This window comes from Odontesthes bonariensis, chromosome 18 (assembly GCF_027942865.1).
Source record: "Odontesthes bonariensis isolate fOdoBon6 chromosome 18, fOdoBon6.hap1, whole genome shotgun sequence".
Classification (NCBI taxonomy): Eukaryota; Metazoa; Chordata; class Actinopteri; order Atheriniformes; family Atherinopsidae; genus Odontesthes; species Odontesthes bonariensis.
The window spans coordinates 9,995,077-10,019,210 of record NC_134523.1 but is presented as its reverse complement, the minus strand read 5'-3'; the positions used below and the strand labels follow the sequence as shown (position 1 = coordinate 10,019,210).

At 44.4% G+C, this 24,134-nt stretch overlaps 3 protein-coding genes across 6 annotated transcripts in view; 2 read left to right on the top strand and 1 right to left on the bottom strand.

Moving 5' to 3' along the window:
• Positions 1 to 165: 165 nt before the first annotated feature.
• On the top strand, positions 166 to 12,449 carry casd1 (CAS1 domain sialic acid O acetyltransferase 1). Its single transcript, XM_075450310.1, has 18 exons — positions 166 to 373; positions 2,046 to 2,142; positions 3,353 to 3,473; positions 4,046 to 4,090; positions 4,187 to 4,249; positions 4,361 to 4,405; positions 4,521 to 4,644; positions 4,873 to 5,087; positions 5,217 to 5,636; positions 6,954 to 7,043; positions 7,146 to 7,265; positions 7,420 to 7,580; positions 7,758 to 7,833; positions 8,069 to 8,170; positions 8,332 to 8,472; positions 8,723 to 8,800; positions 9,457 to 9,549; positions 9,694 to 12,449. Exons 1-18 carry the CDS (start codon positions 241 to 243, stop codon positions 9,961 to 9,963), a joined length of 2,394 nt encoding a protein of 797 aa, XP_075306425.1. The 5' UTR covers positions 166 to 240; the 3' UTR covers positions 9,964 to 12,449.
• Positions 12,299 to 23,148, bottom strand: sgce (sarcoglycan, epsilon). 4 transcript variants are annotated; one of them, XM_075450314.1, is made up of 12 exons: positions 22,955 to 23,148; positions 18,008 to 18,130; positions 17,563 to 17,720; positions 17,005 to 17,077; positions 15,768 to 15,966; positions 15,090 to 15,252; positions 14,702 to 14,916; positions 14,208 to 14,234; positions 13,595 to 13,783; positions 13,225 to 13,268; positions 12,708 to 12,745; positions 12,299 to 12,588 (listed from the first exon to the last, which is right to left on the bottom strand). In XM_075450314.1, the coding sequence occupies exons 1-12, from the start codon at positions 23,001 to 23,003 to the stop codon at positions 12,538 to 12,540; spliced, it is 1,329 nt and encodes a 442-aa protein (XP_075306429.1). In that variant the 5' UTR covers positions 23,004 to 23,148; the 3' UTR covers positions 12,299 to 12,537. The 4 variants fall into 4 exon arrangements, with proteins under 4 accessions (XP_075306429.1, XP_075306426.1, XP_075306427.1 ...); XM_075450311.1 differs by lacking the exon at positions 22,955 to 23,148 and adding an exon at positions 21,188 to 21,274; XM_075450312.1 differs by lacking the exons at positions 14,208 to 14,234; positions 22,955 to 23,148 and adding an exon at positions 21,188 to 21,274.
• The window catches only part of ppp1r9a (protein phosphatase 1, regulatory subunit 9A), a 49,716-nt gene continuing 46,410 nt past the window's right edge, over positions 20,829 to 24,134 (top strand). Inside the window, exon 1 of the mRNA XM_075450305.1 lies at positions 20,829 to 20,900. The gene's annotated coding sequence lies outside the window, so the exon portion shown is untranslated. The remainder of the gene's footprint in view (positions 20,901 to 24,134) is intronic.

Below are 24,134 nucleotides of genomic sequence, written 5' to 3'. Positions count from 1 at the left end.
TTTCGTTTAATCAGTTCCCCCTTCCATGTATTTTGAAATATCGAAGGTTTGTCTTCAACTTTTCCATAATTTGAGCCCGACAATTGTGTTGACCAGTTACCTTACCTGGTGAGCCCTGTTTCAAAGTTGCAGTGATTCGAGCCGCTGAAAGAGGAGGAGGCGGTGCCGCAGGAGGCAGAACGAACAGATGGAGCACCGCCGCTGGACCACACAGCGGCTTGTTGTCATGGAGGAGCAAAGATGGCGGTCCTGGCCTATAGCCTGGGCAAACGAGAAATAAATCACCATTTCACCATAAAAAATGCGAAAGTGATATCGCTGGTACTTGTTATTTTGCTCCTTGTGTTTCACACGGCTTTGCGGCATCATGGAGGTAGGTGTCTTTCCGTTATTTCTACTGAGCCTTGATGCTGAAACACTTTGCACAGGCTAACGGTAGCTAGCTTGCTGTTTGTGGCCGCGAGCACTTCACTTTGCTGGGTCGGCACAATGTAGCTGTTACTATTTAACCTGGACTCCACAAAACCTTAGATATAATAGATTGTCATGTTGGGTAAACTAGCCAAACCATCGGCCGGAACATATATCGACATGGCCAGGTGGCTAGCCGCAGAAAGCTAACGCTGCATTTGTCTGTGTTTACATACCTCTGTCAGAACAAGCTATATTACTCCTGGGATAAACATGTTTGGGTCGATAAAAGCAACATTCGACAAATACACTATCGTGAATAGAGAAAGCAATTTAAAAAATGAGAAAAAAAACCAAAACGTCGCTGTTGTGTTTGGTTACAATAATGTAGCGGCTTGCTCTCTGTCTAAGGTCGTTATTTTGCATTGTGTTGCTAGGCAAAGAGTTCGCTATGGCTATGCAAAGCTCCACTACCGACTGTAGGCGTTTTCAGGTACAGGGTCAGGCCGTACTTTGCCTGCATTTCAACATTGAACAAATAAGAATACGTTGATAGGACTTTGATGGAACGGATTAGGAGAGAGAAAGTATTTTAAATGGTGTGTCTATAATTCTTGATTGTGCAAGGTGTACTTTTAACTCACTGTGCCATTTTGGAAAGTTAATTTTCAGCGTCTAAAAGGTAACTTGCACCATTAAAGGTATCTTGAACTATTTTTGCCACTATTATATCACCTTCATAAAGCAACACTCCCTGGAGGACTTCACTCAGTGGGTGCAATGTGGCTGTACAAATGCCTGTCATTATCAGCCTGTGAGGTAATCCTTTCCTGTTGGTGTCACGGGGAGTTTCGATGTGATGTTCAGTTTCTGGTCCCAGCAACATTCAAATACCACCTCAGTTAGACAGAAGTATTTGTGTGAAAAAGTTGTGGCTGTGCCTTTGGTTGCACGTCGAGCCACCCATGAAGGACATTATTGTGAGATTAAATTTGCACTTTATGTATAGATGCAAGTAAACATCCTTTCTTTGCCATCAAACCTGGATATTTTACGTTTACGTGTTCATTTCTGTCACTATTGTCCTCTAAATCATCTTGACATCTTGATTCGCATGGTAAGCTTTTATTTTATTTTTTTTGTACGTGCATTTAATGCCTGTTAAAAATGTCAGTTCCGATTATATGATATGATGTGAAAATAAAATGGTGTTGTTTTTTTTCTTTTTCCTTAACTTTATACAAAAAGGGGGGGGGATGCATCAGAGATCACTGAGTACACACTATGAGCAGCTGCCGTGGCTGACAGTAAAAACGCACGTCTGTCGCCAGCATGCAGACCCTTCATGTTTTCCTGTATCTATGGACTGATTCAGTTGTAGTTGGCCCTATTCATTTTGCACACAAGTTAAACTGCTGATGGCTTCATTCTGTGCTGTGGCCCCCTGCAGAGCCGGGTATTGTATTAGTTCTTCGACAAAAGTGCACCATATGAAATGTCAGGGTACTATCTAGGCAGCAGGTTTCTGTCTCGCAGTCAGAGGCAAACATGAGTGAAAGCAAGATAAGAGATTTTTTTCTTTTCTTTTCTTTTTTATCCGGACTTGCTGACAGCTTCTCTGTGTTTGCCTCCAGGCGGAGACTCATGTGATTGGCTGCTGTCGACGGGACGCTACTTGGGGGAGAATGTATGGCAGCCTTATGGCTGCATGATGCACAAATACAAAAGCATGTGAGTTATATGAACTGCAGTTTCTATGTGTGTTTGGGACAAAATTGAGGGTGTGTGTTTGTCTTGGAATAGTAATTCATTACCCGAGTAATGAGTCAAGGACATGCCCTACAGTGGTGCTGCACAGTGTGTGTTAACCCTTTTAGATTGCGAGCTAAAATATCATCAAATCTATTACAAGTAATGTAAATGGATGAAGAAAGTCTAAAGTTAGATGAAAAAAACAAAACAGAATATTCTAATCATTTGCTCTATCAGGAAGATGATCCAAAATTATACACTTCTGTGAGTCGTTGCTTTCAGTATCTGATGTGTGCAGAAATAACTGTAACCAAACATTTCCATTAACCGTTGGAGCTGGATAGATGCTGTATAATGGGCCTACACCATGATGCTGCTGAACAACAATTAGATGACTGGATATTCCTTGCTTACCTAAAAAGTGTCAAACCGTGACGGGTGCTGACCAAGGAATCCAATATAACAACTGAAGATGTGAAAGAAAGTGTTTTATTTTAGTTTTATTTGGGCTTTGTCCAAGCACATGTAAATTTCCGGCATGTCCACGTGATCTTAACCAGACTGAGGATGGGCAGGGATGCTCTCTATGGAGAACAGTGTCTTTCACTTTGCAGCCCCGTCCTTAATTGTTATTCAATTAAGTTATTCAATTAAGTTATTCCTTAACTGTTATTCAATGTTCTCCTGATCATAGACTCACATAGACATAGATCACAAGTCTCCTGATCATAGACTTGTGAACGTCAATATTGGCGTATGTGAGAGAGGCCTGTAGCTACTTAGAACTTACCCCGAGTTCCCTTGTGATCTCTTAAGATCCCTTTTTTTTTTTTTTTTGTTCAGTCCTATACTTGCAATTTCGTACAACACAGAGTTGCAATCTGCACACCATAACACCCTGTGGCAGTGGCAGACTTTCCGATATTTGAGATCAGATGGGAACATGCCTCGCCGTGATGCACTACCACAGACATATGTTGTAAAGATCAGGTTATAGCAGATCTCTTCTTGTAAAATAAAAAAGGATGCCCACTCACACAGTTGGCATCCCGCTGACTAAAAATACCCGACTCTATTGAAACCTTTAAAGCTAACTGCTAATCCAAGAAGTTCACATTGATTTAGAGTGTTTCTCTGCGTGCTGCTGCTTTTCAGACCCCTCACCATCATTTTTTTTTTTGTCTTGCAGAGAAGCCAAAACATGCCTTGCAGAGAAACGGGTGGTCTTTGTGGGTGACTCACGAATCAGGCAGCTGTTCTACTCCTTTGTCAAAGTTATTGATCCTGAGGGGAGAGAGGATGGAATCAAGGTAATCGAGAGCAATCTGCACCATTCACACCCAGAGCCAGATCTAAAAGAGAAAAGGTTCCGCTTGAGTTTGCTCGCATTACTTCGAACCCAAACGCAGATGTGAAACACAAGTTTCGACAAAAAAGCACATCGGTATCAGCAGCTTTAGAGGCAGGAGTTTGTCTCTCTTCCTGTAGGAAATATTTTATAGGCAGAAAAGTAAAAAGAAAAAAAAAGGTCTCCCCGCATTACTGGATGTTGACTAATGAGCAGTGTGACATCCTGAAACAATGCAGATTTCAATAATCCCTCAGTTCCATTTAGAAGAAAACATGATAGCTTTTATCATCGGTTTGCTGCTCCCTGCTACTCTCAAGCTCGACACTTTGACCTCAACTTTTACAGTCTAATGCTGAAAAATGATAGGTTATCTTTTATTAAGTGTGCTACTAATTTGTGGTTTAAAGAAAAAAAAAACTCTTCGATATAGACACAGCTGTGGCACACTTTGTAACTATGCAGCAGTAACAGGAAGGAAGGGTATCTTACTAACATACTTTGTATCCATTTTTCTACATGAAACGTCTGAAGCACGAGGACATTTCCTTTGAGGATGAGAGGTCTTCTGTTAATGTGGTGAGCTATTTCTGGGTGTGCCCATCTTCCCTGTTCTTACAGAACAAAAAGGTGCTTCAGTAAAAGTCTAAAAATACCATTCCTCTATGCGTCTAGGACTTTCTTTGGTACCCAGAGGCAAATAATTCGATGAAGGAGCGCTTGATATCATGGACACACGTGAGTAGTAAAATCAAGAACCGTGACAAGTCTGGAACATTGATAATCTCGAAAGGTTCCTGAACAAAGTGGCGTTGCTTTAATCATTGCTCCATTTCCCACGCGTCGCAGGAAACGTCTGCAAAGCCGGATGTCGTCATCCTTGGAGCTGCCACAGTAAGCCATGCAAACGAATATTTGGCAGTGATCCAACGTTTTTATGCTGGAAGAACACGAGGTGTCGGCTGAATTAAGTTGGTCTTAATCTGACCTGTGTGTCCATTTACTGCAGTGGTCCATCAAGTTGCACAGTGGCAGCAGCGCGGCCCTGCAGCAGTACAAAGTCAACCTGACGGGCATTGCTGTCCATCTGGAGAGGCTGGCTGACCATGGGGAGGTTTACTGGGTCCTGCAAGGTGAGCTCAGCTCCTAGTAGAATACCCACATTAGAAACACAATGACAATGATGATGATCTGCCATGTCAGTTGGGCTGTTGAAGTATTACTGCCGTATGCCTCACTGCAGCAATTATAAGTATGTAAGCTTTTAACTTTTCGATTGAAGCGTGAGGATGGCTGAGATCTTAAGTGTGTTTGAGGCAGTACACTTCCACGCCTAAACCCCAGCTTCATGCATTCTGCAGACCCGGTAAATGAGGAGGCGCTGAGTGACAACAGGAAAATGATCACCAACCACCAGCTGGAGCTTTACAATGAGGCAGCAATGGAAGTGCTCAACAGCAGCAAGTATAATGGCAGAGCTCGGGTCAAGTTGCTGGCAGCGTCCCGTCAGGCTGCACTGGAAACCATCACCAAGTCGGATGATGGCTTGCACCTGCCTGAGAGCACCAGGCATGTGGTAGGTGGAGTTTTCCCTGGTTTAGAAGTAAGATTTTAGCAATATGATTGGTGGAAAAGTTTTTGTTTTCCGTGTCCTTGACTATTTCTCACTTTCTCACTCTTATCCACTCTGTCACTCTCCTGTCAGGGAGCCATGGTCATCATGAACTCTCTGTGCAACAAGTTACTGAGGCCCATCGATGGATCGTGCTGCCAGACATTGCCGCCCCTAAACTTCCTCCAGAAACTGTCAGCCTGTTTCTTTCTGGGCTCAGCCGTGATCTTCATGATCCTCCATGTCCTTGGCAACAACCGCCACCGCCGACCTGTGCCCCCTGACGTGGAGAGCCTGGAGGAGAAGAAGCCAGCAACGGCAGCCGTCCCCTTTGGACCAAAGGCACCTTTTCAGGCGCTCTGCAGGATGGGCATCATTATGGGCTACTTTTACCTTTGTGACAGAGCAGATGTGTTCATGAAAGAGCAGAAGTTCTACACGCACTCAACATTCTTCATCCCTTTCATCTACATATTTGTCCTGGGAGTGTTTTACAGCGAGAACAGCAAGGAGGTGAGTCAGAGCTGCTTTCTAATGCGTGTGTCTGCTATTTTTGTTTTCCATCTGTCTGTGTGTGTGTGTGTGTGTGTGTGTGTGTGTGTGTGTGTGTGTGTGTGTGTGTGTGTGTGTGTGTGTGTGTGTGTGTGTGTTTGTGTGTGTGTTTATGTCATGGCAGGATGTGGTCAGAGGCACACCTGCTGCAGCAAGTTCTATCACAAACCCCACGCCTCCAACTTTGGATAGATTTTGTCACCGCAGTGGTGTTGCAACAAGATAAAATAGAGCCGTGGTATTTTGAAGACGTGGAAATTGGATCAAAATAAAAAAAATTACTTCAAAGATGCGGGTGGATCAAACACAAGCGCGGAGTATTTTTTTATAATCATTCAACAAAGTAGTAATGATAACTGAGCCCTCTCGAGTTGAAAAGTTCACATGCTGACAGGAATTGCAGCTGGTTTTCCATCACCACACGGTGTCTAGTTTTAACATAAAATACCCCCCCCACACACACATTTTAAATAAATATGCTGTTAATGCTTGTATTAAATAAATGTAATTTGAATAAATCCAAATCTGAGACCATGGTCCTCGGCCGGATAACGGTGGAATGCCCTCTCCGGGTCGGGAATGAGATCCTTCCCCAAGTGGAGGAGTTCAAGTATCTCGGGGTCTTGTTCACGAGTGAGGGACGAATGGAGCAGGAGGTTGACAGGCGGATCGGTGCGGCGTCTGCAGTGATGCGGGCTCTGCACCGGCCCGTCGTGGTGAAGAAGGAGCTGAGCCAGAAGGCGAAGCTCTCGATTTACCGGTCAATCTATGTTCCTAACCTCACCTATGGTCACGAGCTGTGGGTAGTGACCGAAAGAACGAGATCGCGAATACAAGCGGCCGAAATGAGTTTCCTCCGCAGGGTGTCTGGGCTCTCCCTTAGAGATAGGGTGAGAAGCTCGGTCATCCGGGAGGGACTCGGAGTAGAACCGCTGCTCCTCCGCATCGAGAGGAGTCAGATGAGGTGGCTCGGGCATCTGGTGAGAATGCCTCCTGGACGCCTCCCTGGTGAGGTGTTCCGGGCCCGTCCCACTGGGAGGAGGCCCCGGGTAAGACCCAGGACACGTTGGAGAGACTATGTTTCTCGGCTGGCCTGGGAACGTCTCGGGGTCCCCCCAGAAGAGCTGGAGGAAGTGGCCGGGGACAGGGACGTCTGGGTCTCTTTGCTCAAGCTGCTGCCCCCGCGACCCGATCCCCGGACCAGCGGCAGATAATGGATGGATGGATGGATGGATGGATGGATAATTTGAATGAAAATTTTTTTTCCCCCAATCGCAGACCAAATTACTAAACCGAGAGCAAACCGATGAGTGGAAAGGCTGGATGCAGCTCGTCATCCTCATCTATCACATATCTGGAGCCAGTGTTGTGAGTCCTCCATGCGCCTTCTCCACAATGATGTGAACGTACCCTGCTGTGAGACTGTCTGCGCTGATGCCCGAGCAGCTAAATCCCCGTCTTGTCTTTCAGTTCATTCCAGTGTACATGCATGTGCGGGTGCTGGTAGCAGCGTACCTGTTTCAAACTGGCTATGGACACTTTTCGTTTTTTTGGATCAAAGGAGACTTTGGACTCTATAGAGTGTGCCAAGTAAGGTTGCATTCAGTTATACTTTAAACTTTCTCTTGCAATATGCTGTTATTATTCTCAATAAATAACAAAGCAGACAAACTTGTGCTTTGCCATCAGGGAGCTTTTCATCATGAGGTGATCTGTGCGTTTGTGCTCTCATGTTCTGTCACAGGTGCTGTTCCGTCTAAACTTCCTGGTGTTGGTGCTGTGTGTGGTAATGGACAGACCATACCAGTTCTATTACTTTGTCCCTTTGGTCACCTTCTGGTTTGTCATTATCTACTCCACAATGGTAATGTGGCCTCAGATCCTTCAAAAGAAGGCCAATGGTAGGTGTAGAATTACCGATGATCATATAATCAACCCACTTGCATAACAGTCATAGATTGTGAGAATTTACACAAATAATTGATTCAGCACGGTAAATGTAACGCCCGTCTTTCTTCTCAAGAGGCAGCACCAGAAAAACCTTCAATGTCTGCTCTGTTTTTTGTCTTCCTGAACAGGTAGTGGCATGTGGCATCTTGTAGTTCTGGCAAAATTACTGAGTCTGCTGCTGTTCATCTGCTGTTTTGCCTTTTCACAGGTGGGTGAATTATTCATTTTGCACTTAAATTTAGTCCCAGGCCACCTTTCATCTTACATGAACAATTCACTTTGAGAAGCATAAATGGATGCATGTCTGTAGCATAACATCACACTCCACCATGCTTCCAAAGGATTTTTTCCATTCATTTTTTGTTGTTTTTCATATTAATGGTTTGGTCATGGTCTAAAACTCACTGCCCACTTCATGTGACGTATTGACATTGTGACTCCAGGCTTTTTTTGAGAGCACCTTCTCTGCGTGGCCCCTCTCCAAACTCTTTGAGCTGAACGGAAGCGTCCACGAGTGGTGGTTCAGATGGAAGCTGGACCGATTTGTAAGTCAAATGCTTTGCTCTACGCAGGTGTACCAGAGTCAGCCGGTCAGTCTGGGTTCAAAAGGTCTATGACGGGTGTGATGGTGTGAATGCTTTGAAGTTGGGCCATGTTTTCCCCAAAATGAGTAGTATTGCATTGATGTGGTCATGTTGTTTTGCAGGCGGTGATCCATGGTATTCTGTTCGCCTTCATCTACCTGGTGCTGCAGAAGCGACAGGTGTTGTCAGAAGGCAAAGGAGAGGCTCTTTTCCCTGCCAAAATTTCCAACCTGCTTCTCTTCCTCTCTGTTGTTTCCTTCATAGTAAGGCCCATTTTGTCCTCATGTTCTGGTCACACCAGGGTTTAGACTTCACTTTGATTTTGGACTGCTGGCATCTCTTCAGTATTTAGATTCTGCTTAAAAATCTTATTTTTGGCAGTAAACCAAATCTTCACTTGTAACAGACATTTGGTAGAGACTGGTCGTCCTGCAGAAGAGCTCATCGCCATCACAGTGGATGTTTCACAAAGGGTCTGTGCCAACTAACGTTTTCTTGTTCACATTATTCTAGACTTACTCGATATGGGCGAGCAGCTGCAAAACAAAAACGGAGTGCAATGAGATGCACCCTTACATCTCTGTGGTCCAGGTACAGTTGCACTTCATTAGTCCTCGTCTCTTCTTCTTTCGCTCTGTTCTTACAAGTTAACGTGAGCTCATCCTCTCAGAGTCTGCGAGGGAAAACAGTTGATTAAACTACTTGATAAAAGCAATGCATTTGTTTTATGGAGTTTCCTCCTCCTTTTGGACTTGGTTCACTAAATGCCTGTCCCTGTGTTTAGAGGAAGCTTGGGTTAAGATAACATCTTGATTACGTGACAGGATCGTCTGTGTGTCACAACAAGGGAGTTGCTTTGTTCTATTGTGAAACAAACTAAGATTAAGGGATTATAGAAAATGGGTGGAGGGATTGGGTGTTTCATGATGGTCCAAATGTTATCAGTGGGTGAAACGTAGCCAGGCCAGTGTAGTTCCCAGTCTCTTCTACTACTAAGCCATGCTGTTGTAATAGATGCTGTATGTGGTTTAGCATCGTCTCCTCTGTATTGGGAGCATATGTTGCTCTAAAACCTGTATATACCTTTCACATCGATGGATTGGTGCAGGTTGCCCGTTCTATGACACTAACACGTCCCCATCAGAGCTGAAGGCTTTTTAACCGAGTACTGATAACAAGCTGGATAGTCCCTCGTGTCTTTGTACTTTGGCTCTTGGAAATGTCTCAACTCTATTTTTTGTTTACAGATTTTGGCCTTCGTTCTCATTAGGAACATTCCTGGCTACGCCCGCTCTATATATAGCTCCTTCTTTGCCTGGTTTGGAAAGATCTCTTTGGAGGTAAACTGTCCCAAATAAATATCCCTGTATATAACAATTTGGAATTGCATGCCACTTCTCAAAGGTATTATAAAATGATAATTGACACGAAGGAAAAATCCCTACCGGTTTATTAGCTTACATGCTTTCTTTGTCTTCCCCCAGCTGTTTATATGCCAGTATCACATCTGGCTTGCGGCAGACACAAAGGGAATTTTGGTACTCATCCCAGGAAACCCTTCACTCAACATCTTGGTCAGCACTTTCATCTTTGTTTGCGCGGCTCATGAGGTTTCCCTTATCACTAATGACCTGGCGCAGGTGGTCATCCCCAAAGACAGCATGGCCCTGCTGAGGAGGCTGGGAGCCGTGGCGCTCTTCAGTCTGGTTGTATTGCTGCTGACCAGGGGTAAGCAGCTCACACCTGGAGCCTGATGGGACACCTCATGACTAGGGACACGGCAGGGTTGAAGCCTCTGCTAAAGAGAATAAAGTGAGGTACGGATGCAGGTCGGAATCTGGCCTAATGTTTTAGCTACAGGTGGACCTGCGAGAGAACAGTGTCTGGCAGTTCGTCATGTTGCAACACTCTGCGCTTTCTGACTGCTGTAAAACACTGAAGAAGAAGAAGGAAAAAAAAAAAAAAAGAGTCCCGAAACAAGGGATTGCTCCTTTCAGGGCAAAGTTGAAAACTGCAGAAGAAGAAGAAAAAGGACAAAAAGCGTTCTGAAATGTTTACATTATTTGGTCTCTGGACTTGGAGGCCGTTAAGAAGAGTTCTTCTCATTTCAAGACGTCACGCTTGCTGTGAATTCTCCAGCAATGCTCGTGTTTATCCAAACGGGACTAATGCGTTTCCTTCGTCACGTGCCATCATCCCTGTCATCCCGTCACTCGGGCAGGGGATCTCCGTCCACATGGCCGTAGCAGCTCAAGGTCACAACCAACATATTCAGATAGCCACTCTCTTACGACAATTAAGTTCAGTTGTGCCGCGTTTTTTCGTCAACTTTACAGTCGTTTCGGTGTTGAATATGTAATTACGCAAAATATGGACCCGAATAGCTTGGAAGAGCTTGGGAAAAAAATAAATAAATCGCCAAGACCACTAAAGAAAAATTTGGAGTGCGACAGTTAAAATCTTGGATTATCTTAGGCATATTTTGCTGTTTGTTGTGAGTAATTTTAGAAATGTACAAAAGAATCTGTGGTCACCTGCTGTAGCTCTTAAATGATATGTGACATGTACAGTATTTAATGATTTAAATTAAGCTTCTATTTTGTACTTTTTGTTTTTCTTGGCTTTGGGTTTTGTTTTTTGTACTTTTTTGCGCCCACGACTGCTGTTCTGTGAAGGAAGTGTTACACAGGCCATTTTGTATCATCCCTGAATCTCGTCGACAAGGTCGAGCCTTTCAGTCCGATAGCCGTCTGTCCTCTTCGTGGCTCGCTTCCTTGTTGGCCTGCGTGTAAATTTGTATGACAGAGTGAAAGATTTATTTTGTACATCAACGCTTCAGCAGTGGTTTTATCCTTACATTTCAGTCTAAACATGCCTCATAACTCTGGAAAATGCACCACCTTGCACATAGCATTGTAACATAGACGCTACGGCTAAATATAAATCCTCCCTCTGCGGTCACAGCCTGTGAATTTTTTTTTTTTTTAATCCTTTCTCCTTTTATGAATGCCTTTGAACATGAGGCATTTTGCTCTCTCAGTGGCTTATTCACACAATACATCTTCAGGTGTACCAAGTCACGCCCGCGATGTAGCTGAGATCGAACCCCTCCGCGTTTCGGCGCTTTGCATCAGGGCCACATCAATGTGAAGCGGGCCACTTGGCAATGCACTGACTGAGCTGAAGACATTACTGATGCAAAATTTAGGACATTGTTAATTCTGTCTGTCGGCCAACGCATATGAGAGAGAGCACTTTTATTTTGACACCTGCATTATTTTATTTTTTCCCCCCCATTTTCATCTTAAAGGTGGAATACAGTGTTTTTTTTTGTGAGTCGAACACAGCAACTGTGCACATACTCGATGCACTTTGGCAGAGTCAGAGTATTGTCAGAGCAAAGCGCAGATACGAAACATTTTGCAAGATAAAAGAGGTGTCGCCTGTGGATTTTGAGTTGCATATCTACCTTCGGGTAGTAAAACGTTGCAGTGTCAATCGTGTATTTAATTATGTAACTTGTTAAATAGAAAATGCGGGTCCACTTCTTTTTTCTCTTTTTTGGGGGGGGGGGGGGGGTGTTACATCTGTCTGCAGCTTTTGAGGCTTCTCGTGCCATTTACCGATGATGTGGTTTGGGTTTTGCTCTCAAACTGAAAAAGAGCCAAGTAAACTGTCATTTCTAATACAAGTCAGCACCTCGTTGTATTTCCATGATGCCGTTTCCTTTGGCATGTAAAACGGACCGACTTGTCTTTCTCATCTATAAGCGATCCACAGTGAAGCGGTAAATCTGGCAAATTTGTTTGAGGCCTTAATTGATCTCTTTGATCGTGTAAAAGCAACAAATATTTATACCCCCGGCGCAGGGCCTCTTTGAAATATTCTACATGTTTGTTTTTTTTATGTCTTAGGAAGTGTGAAATGTATCCATATTATTTATAAATGCCTTTATTCTGTTGTACATTGTTAAAAAATGTGTTCATAAAATGTGGTGTTTTGGCTTCTTTTTTAGGCAAAAGGAGGGAAAAAAAAATCTTCAGACAACATTAGTGTTGATTATTTTTGGGACAAAGCAAGTTCAAAACATTTCTGTAAGGATTTATTATCATGTGACGTGTTACATATAAACATATTAGCATACACAAATATTCCCAAAAAGAATGTACAATCGGCTCTGATCTTGAGTTCTGTGTATCACAATTAAAGTTGAAGTGCGTACGGACAATAAAACCTTACTTTTGAGACATGCAGGTTGGCACACACACGTTAGAAAAAAAACAAAACATAAAGATGTGGAAAGGCAGTTCTGGCACTGGCGTTTCACGTCATAAATTCAACGCTTCGGCCACCTTTCTCTCCTCAGGAATACCATTTACCTAGAAGAAACGTAAGAGAAAGGAAGGTTAAACGGCTAATAACGCCTCAGCTGCTGCTCTGAAATAACTGTACAAATGACAGGGAAATCCCACATTAGTTATCTGAGAGCTGCACCTACCTCCAGCCTTCGAAATGTTGACATGACATAATTATCTCCTTTTGTTAGCGGTGAACAGAGAGAGCAGTCGGTTAGTGCTTCATGCAGCTGATCGCCACGGCCACAGGAGGGCGCTCACACACCAACATCACAACCGCTCCTCTCATGCAGAAGTTGACTAATCAGGCTCTGGAAGCTTGCATTGCTCACAGTGATGCAGAGGGGACAGCTTGTGAACCACACAGCAAAGCCAAGTTATTAATATGCATTCACATCACTTATGCCAGGCAAGTCGATGCATTAAAGACGGTAAAGTGAACTGTAAGTCATTTTTATGTGCCTGTAATAGCGTGGTTTGCTACAGCAGATTAAAAGGAAACGATTTACAATGTCAGGAAAAAGCGCTCCTGAATGATAAACATGCAACTACATGCAGGCACTTAAAGAAGGTGAGGCATGCGGGGAGCATCCTTATTTGTTAACAGTTGCCGTTTTACACATGCAGTCAACCTCTACTCAGACAGAGGAAACCACCAACCTGATGGTCGCTGCTGTGGTATCGTGATCTGGTTTTGCAGATTCCTGAAAAGCGTGAACAATGGCATTATTGTAAACAGACTTAGAAAATGTAATACTGTCATGTGTACGCGTGTTGTTCTCATATTACTAAATTTTTTTCACTTTAAAGCCCATTAGGAGAAATCATGGGGTGGCTTAGAACCGTTAAGCTGTAGTCTTACTTTCTGGGACTGACTAAACACGACATGGTTCAAACATGCTTGAAACGAGCATTAACCGGCAACATCGATGGAGCTAATGAGCAAGAATGTACATGCGTTTTCTTGTGCGACTGCTTATCTATCCATGTCACCCAAATGTCTCCCCTCCCGCCAAACTCCCCCACTCACGCCTGTGTCTGCATGAGAGGCATGCTGGTGGTCTCGTAGTTGTCGGGGTGGATGGGCGGCACCACCTCGCCGCTGACTGGGTTAAAGACGGGCAGGGTGGTGAGAGGCCAGGAGATCTCGCGGTTCTTGGACATGCTGCGCAGCTCCTTGGAGGACTTCTGGATGGTGCTGTGGTGAACTAGCTGGATGCTGGAGGACGGAGAGGCGGTGAATTTGTACAGTAGCGCAATTTCGGACGGAATGGCTTAATTGATCTCGTCCTGTGAGGAGATCTACACTCGGTTTGTGCATGCACAACATGAATAGAAACATCTACCCTCATTGTTCTTCTGATTTCTGAGGGTGCAGCATGTGTTGTTAATCTCCCAAATTATTCTTGTCATTGAAGTTATTTATTACCACTAAGAGCATTAACTCCCTATAGCTGGCGGTTAAATTTTTCAGCAGCCCACTGGATGAATGGATGTGGACACACATAAGAGCATATGAATGGGTATGAAAACAGCCATCAATGACAACATAAACGACCAAACTGCAGCCAAAAAAGTAGAGGTGAGGGAACAGAAGTAGACCCAAAAACAAAAAGGGTACACAGGAGAGGTAAAACACTTACTCTGGTGTTTGCATGTTTCTTTTTTCCCTAGAAACAAAACAAAATGGATGAATTAAATACTAATATTAATAGTTGAAGCAATATGCACACACAAGTGAGTGGACTGTTGCATAAAGACAGGGTGGAGATGGGAGTGGGACACTGAGTAAACAAGGGGACACGTCTCTCCCAGCCTGTAAAATGATGAAAGAATGTGGATGAATGATCTGCGATGTTGTGGCTCAAGATGTGCAGGACAACATCAGTACAATCCTGCGACAGATAACAATGAGGAACTTAATATAAATGGACTAAACGACTAGATGGTCATGACAAGCTGCAGTTCCAGTCCAGATTTCCTCTCTTTTTTTGTCATTATGCTGCTTCTCCCTTTCATTTTTGTCTCACTTTTCACTCTCCTATACTTTAACAACACTTGCATTGCTTTTCTCATACTTCATTTAGGGCACCTGGTGCAACATTGGCGCAAAAAATATGAATCCAAGCACACTTACACCCCTTCCCGTCTGAAGCACATTGTGTAGCCGAGGATGAAGAAGAGGACTAGTGCCACAGCAGAGGGAATGGCCAGCGTGACAAGGAAGTCTGTGAAGTAGTCCCGGCTCTTTAGAGACTCAGGCGGGGGGTTGTACTCTCCAAATTCAGGCAGGATCCCCGTACCAGGGTCGGGGCGGGTGATGTATATTGGAACTACTTTGTTGATGTCAACCTAAAAGACATGAGAAAGCTTCATTTCATAGTGTGCGCAGTACATATAGTGCATCGTTGATTAAATGACAGCATCTAATTAAAAGCAAGACTCGTGCACGAGTTCCCTTTTGGCTCCGGTATTACACATCTACATTTTTCAGTCATGGTGAATCAGTCCGAGAGCATCCTCACCAGGGAAATCTTGCACCAGTCAATGTGGAACTGAGCTCGGAATTTCTTGTCGCAGGTGATGACAGGTTCCATCTCCTGACTGCAGCGCTGCTGGTTGTATGGGCTCTCCACCTCCCGCAGACACGATGAGAAGGGAACGTCGGCGCCAACCATCACATACACGCTAGCCAGCGGAGAAGGTGTGGAGAAGAGAAGATGGAGATGAGAGCCTCGTAATAGTCGAGGCATTTCTGCTCCACAGAGTCTTGTGGATGCTTTCATCTTCCGACGCGTCAGGGTGAATCTTTGATGCACAGCTTATGGCGGCGCATGTAGGCTTTCCCCGTCCACGCTAAACAAGCTGAAAGTGTCTGTCAGTGCAGACGGCCATGTGTTTTCATCTCATTTACAGTGTACGGAGGATCCCAAAGGCCCCAATTAAATAAATTGTAACCGAGGGGTGAGTGGATTGGTGAATTACATGCAATTTGTTTGATTTACAGAGGTGAAGAGGTTGCTTCTTCAAAAGAGTGAAACATCAAGGCCATTAAGTAACTGCCAACATTGTTTTTTTTCGAATACCAAATTTAGCATAAAAAGATGAGGAACTGAGGGAAAAAAAAAACTAACTAGAGGTAGGTATAACAGGGTTGTTTTCCCCCTGAAATGAAGTGTTCAAATGTGTAGCTAGATCCTCACCCTTCTTTCAGGTTGTTGATAGGCAGGGGCACACGGCCGCCGCGGTCCAGTGCTGAGGTGATGTTGATCGCATTGAGCCGTTCCGGCTGCCATATGTTCTTCACTGCCCCCAGGAAGTCCCCCAGCACCTCGCTGGCCAGCATCTCCTCCACATTCATGTTTTTGATGTAAAACTCCGCTTGATAAGGCAGCGGGAACTCTATGCAAGAAGACAAAGCGGGGGGGGGGGGAGTCAGAGTTAAAATCCATAACCTGAGGAAAGAGGAATGATGCAGTAGTTCGCTGGTGACATCTTTATTACGCCGTCGTTTTCTTCACAATTGAGATAAATTTACATCTGTCCAGCAGGCGCTGGTGTGCGCGCTCTGCTCTGTTATGTTATGGACTCCTTCTGGTGCCAGATGGCAGATGACATCACGGCAGAGGGAGAGTGATGTCACATTAGCGCTGTGAACAGCTGCTGAGCTATTTTCCCCCGACTCACTTCATATAGTAAAGCATGTACCATGACTGGTCAGCAAGGAAAACAATGCGCACGTACAGACGCACAGATGTGCGGTGCAGTGGTACGGATGAAAAGGAAAAACTCCTCTCCACAAGAATAAGGCCTAACACAACAAGGCTGTTTTCCACTTTTCACACAACACATCACACTGATTTGTCAGGAATCTGAATAACAATTAAATACCAACAAAGAACATTAGTATTTTTATCTATTTAAATCTGAAGCTTTCGAATCATTGCATCTCCACCACAGTTACACAGATGTTGTGGTAAATGTTAAATAGTTCACTTTTATCAGCTTTTTTTATGCATCTATTACTTTAAAAAACGTTTATTTTCTGGAGCTTTTGATCCTGTCACCTCATCAGGAGACGGAGTCTGTAAAAGCTGCCGTTCAGCTGTAGATTCCGATTTACTCCGAGCACTTGTAGGAAGTTCCAAGAACATCTGCTGATTAAGATTATGCGATTAGAACAGCTACTACACGTATGCTGTAAGAAAAACGGGTCGTTTTTTTTATTCAAAGGCAAAGAATGAACTTTGAAATCTTAAATGGTGTTCTTCAGAGAAATATTGATAATCTATGAGTGATAAAAGTAATCAAAGGCAACATTTCCTCCAGAGGGAAGCTCATGACTCAGTCCAAGTACCGAATGCGCACTCAGGATTTAATCAGCAAAGTTGCACAGTCTGATCTCCATTTGCTCTAAGCTGTCATGCTGGCGCCTCTTACCTTCTGTGGCCATGATGTTTATGACCAAGTTGTGCCGTGCCGTCTCAAACGTGCGTCTGTTATAGGCGGTAATCTGCAACACACAGGGGTGAAAGTTTAAGCCCTCATCAGTGCAGCTTATATGGCAGCAGCTCTCCGGACAAGGCTGAGCTCGATACACGAAGTAGGCGTTGTACCCAGCTGAGGCACCATATAGATGAACCCTGTTCGACATGTTAAGCCCTTTGGGAAAGGAATGCCTACAGTAGCTTACGGGGGACAAAAGAAGAATAAAATGCATAACGGAATTTAGGTCTGAAGACTCCAAGCGTGTCATGATGCTACTCTACAACTAAATACAAAGAAACCAGCTGGGATCAGTGAAATCATTTTAAAATGAGTTACTGCTCTGTAACACATTCTCCTCTCTTCTACCTTCTCTTATAATGTCCTCCAGTTAAAGAACTAAACTTTATGTTTGAGTTTAAGGCTTTCAGCAAAAAAGGCGGCATCCCTGTTCCCTCTCTAAAAAAGGAAACAGCTGCACAAATGAAACCTGGAAGCGGCCCAAGCACCCACCTCTATGACAGTGGGCTTGCCAACATGCTCCGCAGTGGGAGAACCATAAAGCACTCCATCACTAAAGGTAGTCCTCTGGATGTAGCGTAACCAGCCAGGCCGGTCGGGGTATCCCATCAGGTTGGTGTTGAAAGTGATCGGGTCATTGCTGGCATCACCTGTGGGCGGAGCAGTTTAAGGAGGGATGGTGCGACAATTTGTTATGGGTCGGCACCAATTTGAAAGGGCACATTTAGACCTGTTAGATGAATTGTGCTTGTGTTGTCAATAGCAGCAAAGCATTTCCTTCTAGTGACAAATGATGCATAGGTGTGCAATCGATCATAAATACCGACCTCTACAAATGTTTTAGCAGTATTTAGAATCAAATATATATATAAAAAATAAATAAATCCTACTCAATGTTGCATCAGAGGTGACAAAAGTGATTGTGATGGTGTTGCACCTGATTTGGGGTAAGGAGGAAACTCTCCTTTGAAGTGCTCCCTTTCCAGAACGTGGACGAACAGCACTCCTGCAGATGGGTAGACATTACGTTCTGCGTGCGACCTCGACAAAATGGTGACCACTGAAACACAAATTTGAAAGAGTGGGGGACTTAGTTCCTCATAGCTGCCCTTTTCGTATCCTGCGTGTATGTTATTCCTCCTTTAACGACCTGCTGGCAGTGCTATAGGAAGAGGAGGCTTGGTAGATTAGTCCACTCTAATGCCTGACCAGCACATTTAAAGCTTCACACAAGGTTGAAGTACACCGATGGGCAAACACGAAGGGGGAAAAACTCAAATTATTAGTTTCCAGAAAGACTGCATTTTGTACACACAGAAAGAGGAAGCGGCTAGAGAAGACTACTGAAAAGCAGCAGCAGTGAGTCATTCAAACTGCGCCGAGCTCTTTTTATGCCCTCCCCCCACTCTCACTGCGATATGCTCTCTGTGGAGCCCCACTGCATTTCAAACGCAGGCATTTAGACTTTATTAGTGAGAGGCATCTCTTAGAAAGTGGCAGTCGCTTAACAGGAGTCTAAACAATTTAAGGCTGCAGGTGTTATACCCATTTTCCTCCCCTCTTCTGTGTCTTTCTCTGTCAGTACCCCCCCCCCCTCTCTCCTTCTCTTTAAATAGTCGACTTTTGACCGTGCAGACTCTTTGCACCACGCTTTTCTGTTCTCACTTTTATTTTTCTTATTTTTGTTTTACCCCTCACTCTCCCACAGTGGGTGGGAACTCAATTTTTAATCGCCATGGGAGACTGAGTGTACAAGGAAGAGGAGGAGGAGGAGGAGGAGGAGGAGGAGGAGGAGGAGGAGGAGGAAAGGGGCAGAGGGACAGGAGATCTGTGCTGTGAAGTGAAAGCGGGGGAGAGGAAGCAAGTTTGATCTGTTCTCGCCTGCAGAAACACAACTGCGGATACATTAAGCAGCTTGGAAAGAGTCTGGGAAAGGGCGATGTGTATATGTGTGTGTTTTCCAATGGCAAAATGTCCGATTATAGCAATTTTTTTACCTCCTTCTCTAAAGCATCAAACCATCGGCACCATTACTGCAGCACTCCTCTGTTGCTGCACTGTGAGGCTTAAACAGCAGCTGGAGTCCATTGAAGAGCTTAATAGAGCAGGATTTACATTTCAATCTGTTCCATGAAAAAAAGAAGTCAGTATGACCCCAACAATGGGGTTAAAGAAGACTAGGTGACACAGTAAGATTAAGCTACATATCACAACATAACATCTATGAGTCAAAACTTCCCGATTGCAATAAAAAAGAAAAAAAGTGGTCTCATACGTATGTTAAACTGGGCTGCAGCCAGCAATGGAGACGCTGACCTAGCCATATGTCAGAGGTCCCCAAGGGCTCAGTCACAGCTAGATACAATCAATAGCATTTAGCTGCCACTAAATGTGGTGTCGCCTGAACAACCTGAGGTTATAGCCACCGCTTCTCTTTTCAAGGAACCACCTGGGCATGACTAATCCACATGATAGCTCTTTGGGCTGCAACTGCTGCACCCGGGACATTAGGATTTGGGTTAGTCTGAGACCAAAAATAAAACCTCATTTAGTGTCAGCGGACCGTTTCCTGAGCAAGGACCTCAGTTGATCTCCACTTTGGCTGCGCACACTCGCATTCTATTAGGTGACCCATTGGGCTCCGGCAACTCTTCAGCACACAAAGGAACACTTTCACACCCTCAAAGGTCAAATACGAGGCTGCCCTGTTGTACGCAGAAGGCCAGCTGGTTGTGGTGTAAACATTTGTGACAAAGCGAAGAGATGAGACAAGAACGAAATTTTAGCGCGCCCAGATGGCCTCCTAACAGGATTAAGAAACAACCTACAGGGTACGAAATGAGTTTCAGCTCATGCACATTCAATCTTTCATTCAACAGCAGTCATTTAGGATGAGATCACACTCAGTCCGGCCTAAAGATTCCTTCTAGTCTCCACCTTCTTTGTAGTCGCTTCCAACAAGGGTGCAGCCAGTGTAAGTAAAGATCAGTGACTAAGCCACACTTAAGATGTGCTAATAGCGTCGAATCTGCTTATTTGTGGCAGGATGACTCTCTGGATACGGACCACAGCGCTCCCAGTTTACACACAATACATCACCAATTAAAGGTTAATGCTAAACTGTCCACAGCAGACAAATCTGCTGCCTTCAGCTCCAGCCCAAATGATGAGAGAAACAACAGGTGCTTGATGATAATTTCAATACGCTCCAGTTTCATCAGGATTCTCATACTGCCAATATGAATAATTACAATAAATCTGGACAGAATCACGTTTTTGTTAAGCTGACGGACAAGGCAGTGATATGACATGGTCGACCACTAACAGACCTTGGAAGTGGTGGAAATGCCTAACCAGATATTGTGCATTACTGAACCGACCTTGGACCGGCCGTGGAGTGATGCCTCGTAACCGATGAAGACCTGAGGCGTGATCTACGAGTGCGAGCAGGGAGGCTCACACACCGTCTTATCAGGTTTTCATGGGTTAAAAAAAACACGGAGAGAATGAGCCACATTAATGACTTCAACTAACTGAGGCAGGAAAAAAAAAGGGAAGGATGTTCTTTAGTTCTGTTGAATCAGCTTCGTATGCACACGCAGTCCGGGTCAGGAGGACTGCATGTGCTTCTTTGGTGCTTAGTGGGGAAGCACAGACAACAAGGATCGCCACTGTTTGGGACCAAGACTGTGGTATCCTGCCCGTGATGAGTTTATTCTAAACTGAGACATGGAAGTGAAAGTAGCTGGTGTTGCAACAAGCGGAAGGCAACGGCTCCGGTCAACGTTGGACACGAAACAACCGCTCCAGTCCACAAACGCTCCGTGGAGGTAAGGAAAGCATTGATTTATGCATTTAGGTACTGCAGGTACCAATGTCATGTCAATCAGAAGAAATGTCCCTCTCCCTCGCAGTTTAATTGAAATCTACTTCTAGCAAGAGTGAGGATTAGACAAGATCTCATACAGAAAAGAAGAAGTGGGGCCCAGCAGACAACTATAAACATTAATGTCAGTATTAATGGGGGGGAACCAGCTGAGCGTGTCATTGTGTTATGACAGGGGGGAGGGGACAGTGGGTCAACACATGAAGTGCATCACTGCACACACCCACTCACCATCTTTGTTCAAGGCTGTTCTCTGCTTCAAGGCCATGGATTGCTCCGTACGGGCATGTCCCTCGTGTAAAGCGTTGCGTGCCACATCGAAGGCATGCACAACGTAAGCTATTGGATCAGTGGATAGAAGCATGCGTGAAACAGGGGCGTCTTTAGCCCTGGTCCTCGCTAGTCTTTCAAGCACACAAAGAGATCACGGTCGACTTGGCCGGTATGTCAGCAAATCCGTCATTCATGACCAATACGGCTTTTTGGAGAACTGTTGTGTCGTTTCACTGTAATTTTGCATGACTTGGCGGTGCCGAAAAGCCGTTCTGCGATGTCACATTTTTCTCACAGCGATGGAAGTGTGGTGGGCAAAATATGACAAACTCCTTTCATTGACATGAATTTGTCTTAGTTTGCTCCATACCTAAGCGCTGTTTCGACCCAGCAAGATGAACGTTTTGGTTGTTTTTTTACACATTTCTTCAAGGATGAAATTCAAATAGCCTCTCATTCAACATCAAAAGACATTAAAATGAGAAATGCTCTGGAACAAGGAACAAACCTGCTCCAGTCAAGCAGCGTCTTCCTGATAAATGAGTAAACCAGTCTGTGAAATCATTTATTGGAAGGTTAAATATACAACACTTTGAGTCTTGACGCAGCAGAGAAACAACCACTTGCTGTGCGAGGACGCGGCAGCGTATTGATTCTTTTTTTATTTCTTTAACTATTCAACATTCTTCAAAAAGAGGTGATTAGACCAGAGTCAATCCGTGGCTTTCTACGTTCGTAAGATGGACCTCATAAACAGCTTGAACATAAGCACAGACACATAACAGCAGAGGACACATCTGGGATGTCATTTTCTCAAAGTTCCAGTAGCAGCAGCTGTACTGTGAACACGCTTAGAGAGATAAAAGCTGGGATTCAAAGGCCGTTCGAGCTATCATTTAGCACTATCTTAATATCTTTAGACATTTGTCTAGCAGGAATAACAGGCGCCCACTGGTTCCAGCTTCTGGAAAAAAACACGTGGAAGTCCAATACATTTGTGCCTCATTTATATGTAGATATATCTATATTGTCTTTGACACTTGAGCTATTGTTCAAAATCTCTTTAGACTCTGTGACACTGGAGAGGAAACTTAACTGCTGTTTTATTCAACACACCACACAGAAAGTCAATGAAGTAATAATGTGCAAGTTTTTTTGTTTTGCTTTTAAAAACATGAAAGTTTCCTGGCTTGTGGACTGACACACAAAAAACAGCTGAACGAAGGCTAAAGGTTAGATTTTGTCTCGAAGACTATACGTTAACTTCATAAACCGGTACCTGCGTGTGTGCCGTCATAAATAGGATGCTGTCACAGTGCAGGGATCACATAAAGGCCTTGCTATCAACGATCACTCGAGCTGTTAAACACACGGTTGCTACGCAATCAGGGATTTGTATGAAACAGCTGGCGGCCCATGTACAAACACTGAAAACATCCCGAGTGAACGGCTCACACACAAGTGTCAACGTTATTCCCCATCTTTAACAGACTTGTACGGTACAGTAGGAAGCTGAAAGATTGACCGTGTTGTGACACTTCGATAGAGCTGTCAGTTGGTAGCCATTTTTCCACCTCCTCCTCCTCCTCAACCTTTTGGGAGGGGAAAGACGAGCAAAGCGGCGGAACAGCGGCGAGCTAACTAGCTAGCCGACTAGCACGGACTCTGCATCAAAGGCAACGAGGTGGAAATGACGAGAGGTTATCGGGCTGAATCGATACGTACCCGTTCCAATCCATACCGCGACAGCTGCGGCGGACATGGTGCAAATCATCCTCGTAAATCTTTCATGAGAAAGGTTGTTTTATCTAGTCGTCAGTGGGTTTGACAGCCATAATAATGAGCATCCTGCTGCATTCCTTCCTCCGCCTCCTTCCTTCACCGGAATCAGCCAGACCTCTCATTGGCTGAACATCTGGATGGAAAAAGATGGTAGTCTCGTTTTAAAAAAAAAAAAAAAAAAAAAAAAAAGGGGCCACAACATGATGTGAATTGGAAAAGAAGCGCCACGCCTTTAGCAAATGTTCCTGTGTGATACTGTTTAAACGGCCCAGTTTTGTCTGCGTGTGCTGCCTGCTCAGTAGCCTATAATCTGACTGGTTTTGCCTTTGGCTGATTGTTTCATTGGCTCATGATCACTTTTGATCTCTCAGCTTCAAAATGTCTTTAATATGCCTCCAAGGCTGGTATCAGACGTACAGAACCTCCCACATACAGACCCACCATCACATCACCACAGCTTGACCTCCTGTGTACAACTGGAAGAGGGCACATGCTTGTTTTGCAACTCTGCTCCAATCTCTCCAGACCCCCTGCAGAGACCGTCCTAGCAGACAGATGGTCATATTTTTGGCCCCTCCTGGCTCCCAGTCAGGTCTTCTAAAGGGCTTTGAGGCCCTTAATTCATCCCTTACGCTCCCTTGATGCTGGCTACAAAGAAAGCTCTTTGATCTTGCAGAAATGTCTCCTAATTCTTGCCACTGTGCTGACAGTGGTCACTGAACTGGTATTTTGATACGTTTTTATTTGATATTGAATTCTTGGCTTCCTCTGTGGCGATCAGCATGATGCCGTGCCTCTCCTGTGCTCTGCAGTGCGTGGCTGTTTCCTTCAGTTACCTTCACTTTTATCCCCTTAAGATTATTTTTAGGTTGCTTAGCAACAATCTTCACGTAGCCTATGTTTGGACTCGGTATGAAAGTATAACAACAGTCACTACGTCGGCAAAGGCACTGGGATGCATAGAAATAAAGTATAGGGAAAGCTTTTTGACAAGAGGTTGTGAAATGTGTCTAGCATGACACTTGCACTGATTTTTAGCCCAATGCTTCCCTCAGCATAGTCTGTCGTAAAGTGCCAAATGTGTGAGTTTTTTAGCAGAAAAGGGAAAGATGATAATTTGTTT

What these genes read in the sequence shown, in the direction of transcription:
- casd1 (XM_075450310.1), top strand. Translation starts at nt 241, where the DNA reads ATGGCGGTCCTGGCCTATAGCCTGGGCAAACGAGAAATAAATCACCAT. An exon ending in ATGCACAAATACAAAAGCAT is followed by an intron (nt 2,143 to 3,352) that starts GTGAGTTATATG and finishes TTTGTCTTGCAG; the next exon opens with AGAAGCCAAAACATGCCTTG. An exon ending in ACAGCGAGAACAGCAAGGAG is followed by an intron (nt 5,637 to 6,953) that starts GTGAGTCAGAGC and finishes CCCCAATCGCAG; the next exon opens with ACCAAATTACTAAACCGAGA.
- sgce (XM_075450314.1), bottom strand. Translation starts at nt 23,003, where the DNA reads ATGATTTGCACCATGTCCGCCGCAGCTGTCGCGGTATGGATTGGAACG. An exon ending in TCCTCCTTACCCCAAATCAG is followed by an intron (nt 17,721 to 18,007) that starts GTGCAACACCAT and finishes CTCCGCCCACAG; the next exon opens with GTGATGCCAGCAATGACCCG. An exon ending in CAACATTTCGAAGGCTGGAG is followed by an intron (nt 12,589 to 12,707) that starts GTAGGTGCAGCT and finishes CGTTTCTTCTAG; the next exon opens with GTAAATGGTATTCCTGAGGA.